This window comes from Xiphophorus couchianus, chromosome 7 (genome assembly GCF_001444195.1).
Source record: "Xiphophorus couchianus chromosome 7, X_couchianus-1.0, whole genome shotgun sequence".
In the NCBI taxonomy this organism is placed as follows: Eukaryota; Metazoa; Chordata; class Actinopteri; order Cyprinodontiformes; family Poeciliidae; genus Xiphophorus; species Xiphophorus couchianus.
In genome coordinates this window covers 15,987,150-15,999,859 of record NC_040234.1, presented here as the reverse complement: position 1 = coordinate 15,999,859, position 12,710 = coordinate 15,987,150, and the positions used below count along the sequence as shown (strand labels likewise).

The following is a 12,710-nucleotide window of genomic DNA, read 5'->3' as shown; positions in this document are numbered from 1 at the left end:
ATTTTTCTCTTGCTTATTTTTTTGCTTACAATTATTTCTAAGAAAAACCCCAAATTCAGTTATTCAGAAAATTATAATATACCATAATTTCTTTTTAAATATTTGTCCTCGGTATGGCCTACATAATCATCAGGAAGACAGAGTTGTGTCCAAGTATTGCATTAGAAAACGTAATCTAAGGAAAACATTAAGTTCCCTGTGATTTTATAGATCATGAAAAGGGCAAAACAACATTTTTCAGTGTCTTTCTATTGATCTTATGGACAGTTTTAATTTTGTATGAGACCGATGTTTGTGTCGTACTGTAAGCATAACATGAACACAAATATTACATAAATATGTATGAGTTTCACCTTTTTTTAAATCGAATTACTAAAATAAATTCACTTTTTTATGGTTTAGTAATTTATTGTGATGCACCTGTACTTCCAGCCAAGATTGACTAAAGCCCAGCCTATATTTGCATATATGCACCATTATGGTACAGGTCAGCTAGTCATAGAAAACTAATTAACTATTTTCTTTTTTAGGAAAAAAAATACAAAACACCTTATTTACAAGCAGAAAAAGGATAATGGAAAAAAATCTAATACTAAATTTATTAAAATTAAAGGTTAAGTTTTTTTTTTTCATTGTGAGTTGTTCCCAATGTTATTAAAACTAATTTATTGTTTCAGAATCAATATGTTTTAAAACCAAATGAAGACATTTTTTAGTTCTCTGTATGAATCAGAAATATTTAGAAGTGAATAGCGAATATTTTTCACTTCCCCATAAGATAAATTTTTGAGCTTAAGTATAAATTACAACCTTGTAGCAATGATTCAGTAATGCTGACAAAAAAATCCAGGTGTAGATCTAAGAAATAGGGGCATGTAACAAAGCCAATATTACATGCCATTTTATATCTACAGGTACAGAAAATTTATCAAATAAATTTTAAAGCATTTTTTTTTGTACAAAATGTATTAGTTAATATGAACACTAATAATAAGTTTATTCACTTCTGGTATGCTAACCATAGGCCTTTAAAAAAATCTTACTGCTTCGTTTAAGTCACTGTCTCCATTCAAACGAATCCATTTTAAACTCTCCTAAAAAAGATATTCATATTCTCTGCTGCTCTCATGAATATGGATTTCCAAGGCCACAACAAATACCCCCTTCTCAATCAAATCTTCTTTGGTTTGCTGTTTCTCCATCAGGTTGGTGAAAATCAAGGAGTGGGTGGACAGTCACGACCCCGGAGCCTTGGTCATCCCCTTCAGCGGCAACCTGGAGAGTCGACTGCAGGACATGAGCGAAGAGGAGAGACAGAAGTGCTGCAAAGAGCACAAGACGCAGAGGTTAATTAGCATTCAGTCTCCTCACACTTTATTATCAGCTGTGTCCTCCATGCACTCCTTTAATTGCATGTGCTGATAGAATAATAAATGGCAGAGTAATTACCATTATAAAGCAAAGGATCCCTCTTCTTACTGAACAACTCAGTCAAAGGGTTTTCCTCCAAATTAAGTTTTTAACTGTCATCTGTCATCTGTAGGTATAATTATAACTTGGTGCATTTTGGGTTTATTGTTCTCATCTGAAAACCTCTATGGAGAGAAAAATTGTGACAGCAGAGACTTTTTTTTTTTCTTTTTTTTTTTCTCAGCAAAGACCGAGGCGTCGAGTTGAATTCTTAAAAATGTTAAATGGGACTACAAGCATTCTAATTAATCATGCAAACCATTGGAGAGTTGAACGTCTCATGTGAAATGAAGTGACCCATCTTGCTCACTTAATGAGTTTGTATTGGAATAAACGGCGCCTTGCTGCTGAAGGGAACTTTTCCCAGGCGTCAGCGAAGTATAACAAAACGATTCAGACCCTTTGATTCATGCTGAAATTTCTCCCCACCAGTGCCCTGAGCAAGATCATCAAGGCGGGCTATGCAGCCCTGCAGCTGGAGTACTTCTTCACCACTGGCCCAGACGAGGTCCGTGCCTGGACCATCCGGGTGAGAGCCGGCCGCAGCGTCGCGTGAACACACACCGCATCCTACGTTCCACCCTGCTGGCACCTTCGCTGATATCACACACTTCCAACTTTGTCATGGTCGTGCTTTAGCTAGTCATTACAGGCTGAGGATAACTTCAATTACTGGTGAGCTGCTGAACGGTGAAAGTGGGGGCCTACATTGATTGAGGAGGACAACAATTGATTTTGCCCATTACGTCCGTGAGAATGTTTCCATCCTGTGCAGATCTGCCTGCCCTCCTCCTGCCGCTGGAGATAAGGAGGCCGTCCATTGTGCCTGCCTAATCTGTGTGACGGAGGGTGTCTGTGCCAAAATTGATGTCGCTTTTCATCCGACTGTTTGTGGGCCTTGCTGGGGGCTCCTCCTCCATGTGTGTCTCAGTTTACAGAGCCCTGCCCACCAAGAGCTCCGTGCAATGGGATCATAGGATTTACATCAATACAGATGTCGGCTTTGCATGTTGGTATTGTGCGTTTTCTTTCTCTTTTTTTTTTCTTTAAGTGGATGGAAGTGCAGATTTAAAAAGGTCGTATTTTAAAATTTAAATAGAAAACAAAATGGATTATGTGTCATATATTATTCAAGCTGTTTTGAATCACGATTTTGCAGTGCAGAATGCATTTAATCCATTTAGGAAGAATGCACACTGAAATATTTCTTGCATTATTCCACAAAGAAATTGTCACAAGAAGATCAGAAGAGGTTTGTTTTCTGAATTTCAGTTTTTCTTATGCTGCCATTTTTACTATCTCCAAATGGCTCACAGCAAATTCCTTGTTTTAGTATTTGTAGATTACAAAGTCCTTATTGAATTTTAATTTTAAACTTGAGCAATGTTTGTGTTGTTTATTCACATTTTCAACTACAAGTTTAAAGAAACTGTTTCATACATTTGCACTTTTTCCCTGTCTCAGGCCATTAATAACCTTTCATCACTATAGTAACCATGAAGCAAAGTGCCACTTAAAATCCCTGTGAAAACAGACTAAAGAACAAGAAAAAACTGTTTTATGAAATATTAAAAAAAAACATCTCTTGAAATTTTACAATAAAAATGTTGAGCTACAACCACAAACCTCAATGAATCAATGAATTGAATTTTATTGAGATTTCATAGATAGACAGAAGCAACGTAGTGCATAATTGGTGCATGAGGTGAACCTTGGGACCGATCTCAAGTCTTTTGCTGCCTCTAACATTATTTCTTCAGGGTTCCCCAATATTTTTCTTCATCCACCTTCCAATCAGCCCTGTCCTGCTTCCCTGTCCCTGCTGAAGATAAGCACCTCCTCAGAATAAAGCTGCCACCACCGTGTTTCACTGGAGAGATTGTGTGTTCACGTTGATGCACTGTTAGTTTTTCTCAACTGAGTGCCAGAGAACTGTCTTTTATGCTCTCTACATCCCCCAAAACTGGCTTTAAAGATAAGCTCTTGTTATTTATGAAGGCATTTAGTTATGCAGTATTTTACTTAGTGGTAAAATACAAAGGCAAAATACTTGACTTAATCAGATTTTTACTATTTCATTTTTCTTTCAATGTCAAAATCCCAACAGAATACTTGGAAGTTTCTGGTTGCGACACGACAAAATGTGAAAGATGAAGTTCTTTGAATATTTTGGCAGTGCATTTGTCAGTAATTTTCTCCAAAATAAGGAAAAATGTGGGACTTTCAAGTCTTAAAAAGTGAATAGTGATTCTTCAGATTTCAACAAAGCAGATCCAGAACAGTGGCTCATTCTCATCATTTAAAATTTACAAACAACCAATTTACTAAGATGCTACAAACCCCATGAATCCATAAATATTGTTTAGTTCAGTTTATGTTAAGGTTTTGATTTTGAAAATAAAGTTTAGAGTAAATCAAATTAAATCCCTCTGAACAGCTTGGAGTACAAAATCCTTTAAAATAATTTACTACGGGATCCTTTTAATAGTTTGTGTTTCATTAGATTTTGAATTTGAACAGTCTGCTTATAAAAAAACACAGCAAACTGTTTTCCATGTTTCATTAAATTCCTCTGGTTGAACAGGTCAGTCTTTCCGTCTCGTCTCAGGATGCTTTCTCTCTTATGGATGTTATTTACTGAAGAATCTAAAACTGTGCACAGGCCTGGGGTGAAAGTGAGCTCACTTCCTGTTTTCTCACGAAGAACTTGTTATGTCTCAGTCGGATGACATCACCGGATTTATATCATGATGACTGATGTCCTTGCTATTTACAATAAAAGCACCTGAATGCTTCAAAGGTATCCTTAAAAAACAGGCTTGTGTCTCCTCTGTGTAAGTGATTACAGCCAGCCTCGATTTGTGTGTGAGGGGCAGTTAGTCAGGTAAGCATCAGTGAGTAACTACATTAAGCCAATACATCTTGCATTGTAAAAACTACGCTCAGTAATGTCATGTTCCTAAGTTCTTTAACATGCTTTATTAGGCAGCCTGGAGGTGACCATTATCTATCAGCCTGCTCTGCATAGCTCTTAACTAGGACAATGTGGCTCTCCTGTAAAGCACCAGATGAAAAAAAAAAAATTCAAACCCTTAATCTATTTTTTTTCTCCACATAGACAAACCTTGATGCTGATTAATGGTAGTTAAACACACAAGTACTCTGTCAGTGAGATTGCAAATAGATGGTAATGTATTAGAGTCATTAAATACGCATCAGTCTTGTGGCATGAAATATGTTGACCCCAACCTGATTATATACATAATTAAAACAGCTCAACAACCCCTGAGCACGGCGCTGTGGCGCGGCTCGACAGACAGGAGTCACGATGATGCACGGTGGCCACGTCACTTATTTGCCTCATTTGTCATTTCCGCACATCATTTCTGTGCATACAAATTGCGCATTTCATCATTCAGCACTTTTATCTTAAAGTGGTTCAGAGGATTTTTACAAAACAATTCAACCTATACAAAAAATGTCTCGAAATGGGCTCTGACGCATGAAGCGACCTTTTGTTTCTTAGTTTTTAGCTTAGGAGAGTTTCTGCTCTTTTACTCTCTCAGCCAACTAGCTGAAGTTATTTAGTCAGAATTACCCTGTCAAAATAATATTCTGGTTTCTCAAAAATAATTTGCCTTTATGACCATCAAATTGTTATGCTACTGTTTCTGAAGTTAGCAATTTAATTTATTTTTTATTAAAATAATCTATAATTAATTATCATAAAATTAAATACGAAATGTCCGAAATTGAGAAATATGTGACTGTGTTATCCTGAGAACTGAATAAATGAACATGAAAAACACCTTGAAGGTGCAGAACAGCGCTAAGTAAACAGTTTGTTTTTGCTACAAACAAAAAAGTATTTGCATAAAGTTGCACATCTGTGAAATTGTCTGGTGCCACAGAGGAATTTTAATTGAGTAACTTTAAGGCTCCCTTTTACTCATAGGTTGTATGATGTGATAAAGCCCACATTTTCTAAAGATTATGTCCTGATAGTTAAGATTGTGATTGTAGCTAGACAATAAAACACGGGTATCAATTCTAAAAATAAAAAAAAAATCCCTTATTTTCTCTGTCTATTTATCTTTGATAATGGGCTCCAAGTCTTGACCCTAATCTGGATCTTTATCCACATATCCTCTATCAAATCTGAGACAGATACCTGCCTGGTCATTTCAAAATGTTTGTTCAATTTACATCATTCAAAAATATTTTATTTATCCCAAAGGAAAACAACATTTTATTGTAACTCTTATCCTCCAAGTATTTTAAATCATTGTAGATGATGATGAGTCAGTCAGTCTTGCAACAAATCTGAAGATACCTCTGACAGTAGAAACTGTTGTCATGTTATGACCATCTCATGGCTGTCATAACATGCTGACAGCTCTATATTTGGGCAGCAGAGACAATATTTCCCAGTAACATGTCCTGGCTGACATCAGTTTTTGAAAAGCACTCTCTAATCCACCTCATTTGCTTTTGCCTTTCCTCTTTAAATTTCCATGAAGCTTCCTTTTCAACTCCTCTGGGATATGGGGTTGTGGTTCAGGTATTATTTGAGCTTTTGAGGTGCTTGTTGCCACAGTTACACATCATAACAACTACCAGAAAGTAAAACATAGCATCTTGCTACATGGCATCCAAAATCATGGGAAATAATTATCATAACCTTCACTGCCTCAACCAAGAAAATTATGAATAATATGGAATAATTGTGAACCAAATCATAAATTAGTTTTTATGTATGAGAACCTCAGAACCAAGCATCCATCCAAGCAAGAAACTGGACCAGATTGTTTCGAGTCGTACTCCACATGAAGTCCTCCTACAGTTTGTTGTGTACTTCCCAGAAAGACGTTTGACCAGAGGTTCACTCTGTGATTTTCCTCCAAGTGCTTCATTTGGTTCTGAGTCTAAAATGAGGAGCCATTGGACACCAGAGCAGGAACACACATAAACAGCCTCTTCTGAACATATAGTAGGTTTTAGGTTACATTTATGTTAATGATGATGAATATTGCCCATCATACCCATACCCACTACAAAAGAGAACATCCCACATCTTGACTTTTTAAAACTGTAACTAAAGCAACAGTTTTAGCTTAACTTAGTTTGCAGCAGATTTGTGGTAAACTAATCTGCAGAACCACACAGCAAGGCAAGGCAACTTTATTTATATAGCACCTTTCAGCCAAAGACAATTCAAAGTGCTTGTACAAGAAAGTTAAAAACAACATACAAGAAGATAATAATAATAATAATAATAATAATAATAATAATAATAATAATAATAAAATCAAGCGAGTCCACTGACAATACTAATACAGGTATGCACTCAAAGAGACACTGACACTTTAATCCATCCATATGGTCCCAAAAGCCTCCCTGTGAATATTGTTATTTTCAGCCCTGAAACTCTGGCTTGTTTGCCTAGAAAGTTTAGTTTGTTTGGGGAGGTGTAAATGTACAATCAAACTCTGATTTAGAGCAAAGAAATCAAGGTCTGGAAAACCTAAAACCTAGGCCTTGATTTTATTGAAGTGAATTCTGAAGTGCTTTGAAGGTTCATGTGAATGCCAAGCAGACCAGAGAGCTCTCCAAAAGCAGGACGCAGACTATAGTGTAGGGCATTCTGGGTAAATACGACCAAAATAAATACAAGAGTATAGCGCTAGTTGGAGAAATGGCTTTTGTCTTTTAACAAAATCAAAAGAGAAATCCTGCAATCACTAAAATTTGATGCCACTCCGTTTTTGTTTATATTTTGTGGAAAAGGAAGCTGTGCTCATTTATTCTTCTGAGATCTTTCTGTCATTTCCTTTAGTGGTTCTTGGTGCACCGCCACCATAGGCGAGGCGGTGGATAGGTTTATCAATGTGTCTGGTTGACTTGACACAGTGCAGTGTGAAAGCAAACTCCACCAGCTGAAAATGTAACATATGTCGCCATTTTGGTCCCCAATCAAACCGAGTCTACCAGACACCCTCAAGTACAGGATATTTGAAGATTTCTGAAGTCAAACAGCAGTTCGTAGAAACCTATCTAACATGCTGTGATATCTTTCAAGGCTAAACGTGAATTTGAATTTCCAAACGCTGGTGTGTCACAATAGTCTGACCTGATAGAGTAAGGTCTACACCACCTTAGCCTCTCACTGCAACACTGAGTCCCATTGCTGTCATGACCAGAGAGCTGAGCAGCGACCCACAATGAGACAAGATTGCTTGGAGAGAAATCAATACAGCTAAGGAATGAGAGTCAGAAGGCATTGATAGCAGCGCCAGGTTCTTATCGGTGTCCAGGCTGCCCTAGCAGGCCACAGTCGAGTGGAAAGTTATCCAGAAATCTGGACAGGCAAGAATACCCAGCGACTGAAAAACACCCCTGGAGTCATTGCGCTGCTATCACCCTATCAAACACCATGTCGCTCGCATGCTGTAATCCATCTTCTCCAAAACAATTCATTTGTCCTCTCCCCTTCTTCTTCTGTGACAGAAAGGAACTAAGGCTCCACAGGCTGCGGGGAAGATCCACACGGACTTCGAGAGGGGCTTCATTATGGCAGAAGTAATGAAATTCCAGGATTTTAAAGAAGAAGGCAGTGAGAGCGCTGTCAAGGTGAGCAGTTAGTGTGCCGGAGGAGATGAGGGGAAAGTCTCCTGTGATCAGTGGAGCTGACAGTCGCCACGCAGCTCCGACTGAAAACTCCTCTTCACCTTTACTCGGGGGAAGAAATTACTGCACACACTCAGGCACCACCAGTGACAAGCCAGCTGATTCTGGGTCTAAACACTGCCATTGTGCTCCAGCTGTGCATATCTTTATCACAATGTGTTCTAACTGGCTGATGGCAGCTCTTGCTTTTGACTTGGCACAGATGCTCAGAGGAAGCACTTCTTCAGCTCGCCAGGCGTTTATCAGATCTGTACGGTGTGCCGTTAGAGCTCTCCCGCGCCAAGTCCCCAACTGTAGGCATGTGACAGTGATATAAAGTGGCAAGTTAAATAAAGTGTAAAATTCCTCAAATAAGGACTGCTTCATGGACGGGTAGCGCAGAATATGACTTGCATGTCTTAGTTATGTCTAACTGCCTTTGTTTTGACCTTTTAGCTGTTTGTGTGCAGCCTTATTAAATGCAATAAGATACAGTGCATTACTAAATTTTCACACCTACTGAATTATTACATTTTTTTTGTCACATTTCAACCACAATAACCAACAAAATAAACTGGGATTTCATTTGATAGACCAGTGCATACTTGTGGTGTGGAAGGACGTTGCATCTGGTAATTGTTTTTTTTTTATTAAAATCTGGTGTCTCTCACAGCACTAAGCAAAATTCAATGCGACCACCTGAAAATCAGCTTTTAAGTCTCAAACTCTCAATTAGATTTAGGTCTGGGTTTTAACTAGACCATTCTAACGCTTGAATTTGCTTTGAGCTGAATCATTCTACCATGTTTCACCATGAGAATAATGTGTACAGAGTCGAGGTGTAGGGTTCGTTTTCAAATGTAAACGCATTAAGCGGTTCAGTTTCAGTTTCATCTGGCCAGATTTCTGTAATGTTTTCTATGGTTTGGGCCAAACTACGGATGTTTAGACAGGTTTGCAGTGATGCCAAGCTGGGAATTATAAACTAACCCTGCTTTAAACTTGTCCACAACTTTATTCTTGACCTGTCTGCTGTGACCTTTTTGATTTATTTATTTCAAACATGTTTTTAAAAACAAAAAAACAAGCAATCAGAGGAGAGAGAAAACATGTGCATACATAACCAAGAATAAAATTATGTTTGATCTGTATTCTTCTCTAACAAACTTCTGAGGCCATCGTAGATAATCGGGATTTAAATGCAGCTTAAATGTCTTTATTTATTAATCCGGTGAAGGCAGTTGGTAGCCCTGGATTTTCTTAAGGAGTAAAGAAAATCGAGATTAAATACAAAAACAGGGAATTAAATACACGTTTTATTCCTTTATTGGGTATAAACATTAAAAATCCTCTTTTCTTCCACTGATACATAAAATCCTGGCTAAATACAATGAAGATCCTGGTTGTGGTGTAATTAAGTCTTAATAGGGTTAGTAATCATTTTACAAGACATGGGATTTTTTAAATTAAATTCAATTTCTTCAAAACAAAATTACAAATGTTTCTAATGTTTAGGTTGAGCATGAATTTCTAATCTGCAAGCTGAAAGTATAGAATATGAAATTAACACATTAATGCAGCAGAATGTTTTTTTTTTCTTTTTTTTCTGATTAAACAAACCTCCGTTAAATTGTGGCTTCATTAAATGAAAGCAGAAGTGACTAACTTTGCTCAGCATAAACCTCGTCATCCGCAGCCGTAAGCCACGCTGGCGTGATCTCTTTATCAGCAGCATCGAATCCTTGCGCCCACTTACAGACTCAGCTAATGTAATTATGGTGGCACAAAAGGCCCGTGGAGACCAGTGAGGAAGGGAGCACTAAAAAACATTTTAAACCTCTTTAGTATTCAAGCCCTCTTTTTTTAAATAATTTTTTTTTGTATTTAATGCAGTGGCAGTGTATTGTCCACACCCCCAATAAGCTGCTAACTGAGAGTGAATCGTGTTGGTCTCTGGGGGGGTTTCACCATTGTTATCCAGGGTTGAGATCTGAGTGTCAGGTCCTCACTGCTTGCTCTCACTTTAATCCCTTTTTGAGCCTCAGAAGAACATGGAGCGTCTCTGACTGCGGCATTAAGGTCCATGCTATTTAATGCCAGTTGTGGGAATAGGCTGCATGAATAGCGCCAGAGTACAGGGATATCACATTATTAGTAATCATATCTGCTTAAGCCAAGCTTGCCGCTCCAGATGGCTGCTTTCAAGTGCAAATGAACCAGTTAGATGTGTCGGGTTTAATACATACTCAGGAATCACAAATAGCCATTGATTTTTTTTTTTTTCCTGTCTGCCTCTCCATCCTGTGTTTCTGGTGGTATTGAGCTTGGATTAAATGGTCTCCTGAGCCTTTTAAAGGGACATTGATTCCTCTAATTAATTGTGCACCGTGCAGAACCAGAATGGATAAACCTGTCTGTGTTAGCACTTCAAGTCAATTATTTTTGAGTTTGCAGGGAAGGAGAACAAACACTTACAGTACACAAAAGAAATGTTAGAACTTATTTAGTTTCCTTGAGAAGTTTCACATCGCTGTAATCAAAGACTTATTAACATTTTGTGCCTGTGCACATGAAGCTCAAATGGGCAGACGAGAGGATTACTCGCTCAGTGGGAATTCAGGCACCCCCACGCGCAAAACATGCATGCATTTCTGTGTGTGTGATTCAGTGGGGGTGTGTGTTTGCATGTTTGATATACATGAATGACAGTGGCGCTACCCAGGGGTGTGCTTGGGGGCAATGGCCACCCCTACAAATTTTTCCTGCCCACCCAACTGTCCTCTCCCTGGCCAGACAGTCATTTATTTGTTATTTGTTCGATCATTTTTTTAATGCCCATGTACTTTTTTGTTTTCCACTGTGTGTTGATTGTGATTTTTTAAAATGTTTTTTGGTGTGCCTCTTCACCGCTTTAAAAGCTTTCTGGAAGCACCTCTGGCAAACACAGTTTAATACCACAATGCATCATGTATTAGGCTAAATAGTTAATGTAGTCAGTGTAATAGACTTACAGTAGCTGTGCTTGTTGTTATCTTATTTAATCTTTCTTTGAATTTCTTTCAGGCAGCTGGGAAATACAGACAGCAGGGAAGAAACTACACGGTTGAGGATGGAGACATCATTTTTTTCAAATTCAACGCACCGAATGCACCAAAGAAAAAGTGACTTAGGAAGAATATTATTATTGTTTACACAACTGATTTTATGCTTGATTTCCTTTTGGGCCCCGTACATGCAGTGCCACCAGAAAGTATTCACACCCCTTCACTTTTTCCACGTGTCCTTAAACTTATTCTGAAAATGGTGTGTGTAAAGTTTTCTTTTTAAATAAATCTACTCAGAATGCCCTGTTAAGACAAATAAAATACATTGTCAGACATTTTTGTACATTTTCTAAAAATTGTCATATTTAAGCTTAATAGGAAAGTAAGGATTCACACCCTTTGAAGTCACAGTCAAAATGGAGATCTGCATCTAATTTCCACTGATTTTGTTTGAGATGTTTCTTCAACTTGACAAGCCTGTGGTAAAATTCAGTCGACTGAACAGAATTTGAAAAGTAACCCATTTGTCTGTAAGAGCTCTCACAGATGACAGTGGATATTGGAGCAGAAACCAAGCAAGGCACAAATCTGGAGAAGGAAATGAAGACATTTCATCACCACTGTACATAAAGAAAAATGCTGTTTGAAGATCTGGCTGCCTGAACAAACTGATAAATGGGGGAACTTTTTTCGGCAGCAGTAACTGGGAGACAAATACACAGAGGTTCTTCAAGAAAGCCTTCTCCAGAAAGTCCTGAAGCTCAGACTTTGTCAACGATTCATCTGCCAACACAAGAATCCACCAACGGACACTGCCAAGATAACAAAGGAATGGTTTCAGACCATACTGTGAATGTCCTTGAGTGGCCCAGTCAGAGCTGGACTTAAATCTAAGTGAACTTCTTAGATAAATGATCTAAAAATGGTTTTAAAAATTGATCCAAACGTGTCTGAGCTTAAAAGGATCTGCCAATAATAATGATAGATACTCAAAGCAGGTGTACCAAGCTTATAGAGACAGTCCAGTAAAGACTTGAGTCTCACTAAAGATGCTTTGAACAAATACTCAGCAATGGGCAAGAAACACTTGATTAATTTTTACATCTATCTTAATGGCTGATTTTTCCAATATTCATTGGGTAATGTGTGTAGATGTGCGGGGAAAATTAAAAACCCTAATCTATTTTAGAACCAAAGCGAAGGGGTGTTAAAACTGTCTGTTGGCACTGAAGTGCCTCTTCTTAAGTTTTGGTTCCCCATGTTGAGAGCCAAAACAGAGGTTCTGTAAACTGTGACAGACTCTCTATTTAAGATCAGCATCAGGGATCCCCCAGCCCCCTCCAAATTGTAGCAGCATTTTAAGGAGCATATTACTCTCCAGATACTTCATTAATCTCCATCACGGGTGCCAGCTCTGACACAGCTGACAGTGGAGACAATACCACCTGCTCTGCTCCCCCTCCTGCAGATAATGCATGTTTTACAGTAGGCCAGATGTCTACACTCAATAAAACATTTGACAAAAACCAG

At 38.1% G+C, this 12,710-nt stretch overlaps 1 protein-coding gene across 6 annotated transcripts in view; it reads left to right on the top strand.

Annotated features, from left to right (window-relative positions):
• Positions 1-12,710, top strand: part of LOC114148061 (obg-like ATPase 1) — a 57,152-nt gene extending 44,442 nt beyond the window's left edge. For 3 of the 6 annotated variants that reach the window (XM_028022974.1, XM_028022977.1, XM_028022975.1), the window contains 4 exons: positions 1,206-1,346; positions 1,903-1,999; positions 7,978-8,100; positions 11,204-12,710. In XM_028022974.1, coding sequence (XP_027878775.1) covers positions 1,206-1,346; positions 1,903-1,999; positions 7,978-8,100; positions 11,204-11,434 — 592 coding nt within the window. In that variant the 3' untranslated portion in view covers positions 11,435-12,710. Of the gene's footprint in view, positions 1-1,205; positions 1,347-1,902; positions 2,000-7,977; positions 8,101-11,199 lie in introns of all 6 variants that reach the window. The other 3 variants (XM_028022979.1, XM_028022976.1, XM_028022978.1) reach the window with 1 other exon arrangement.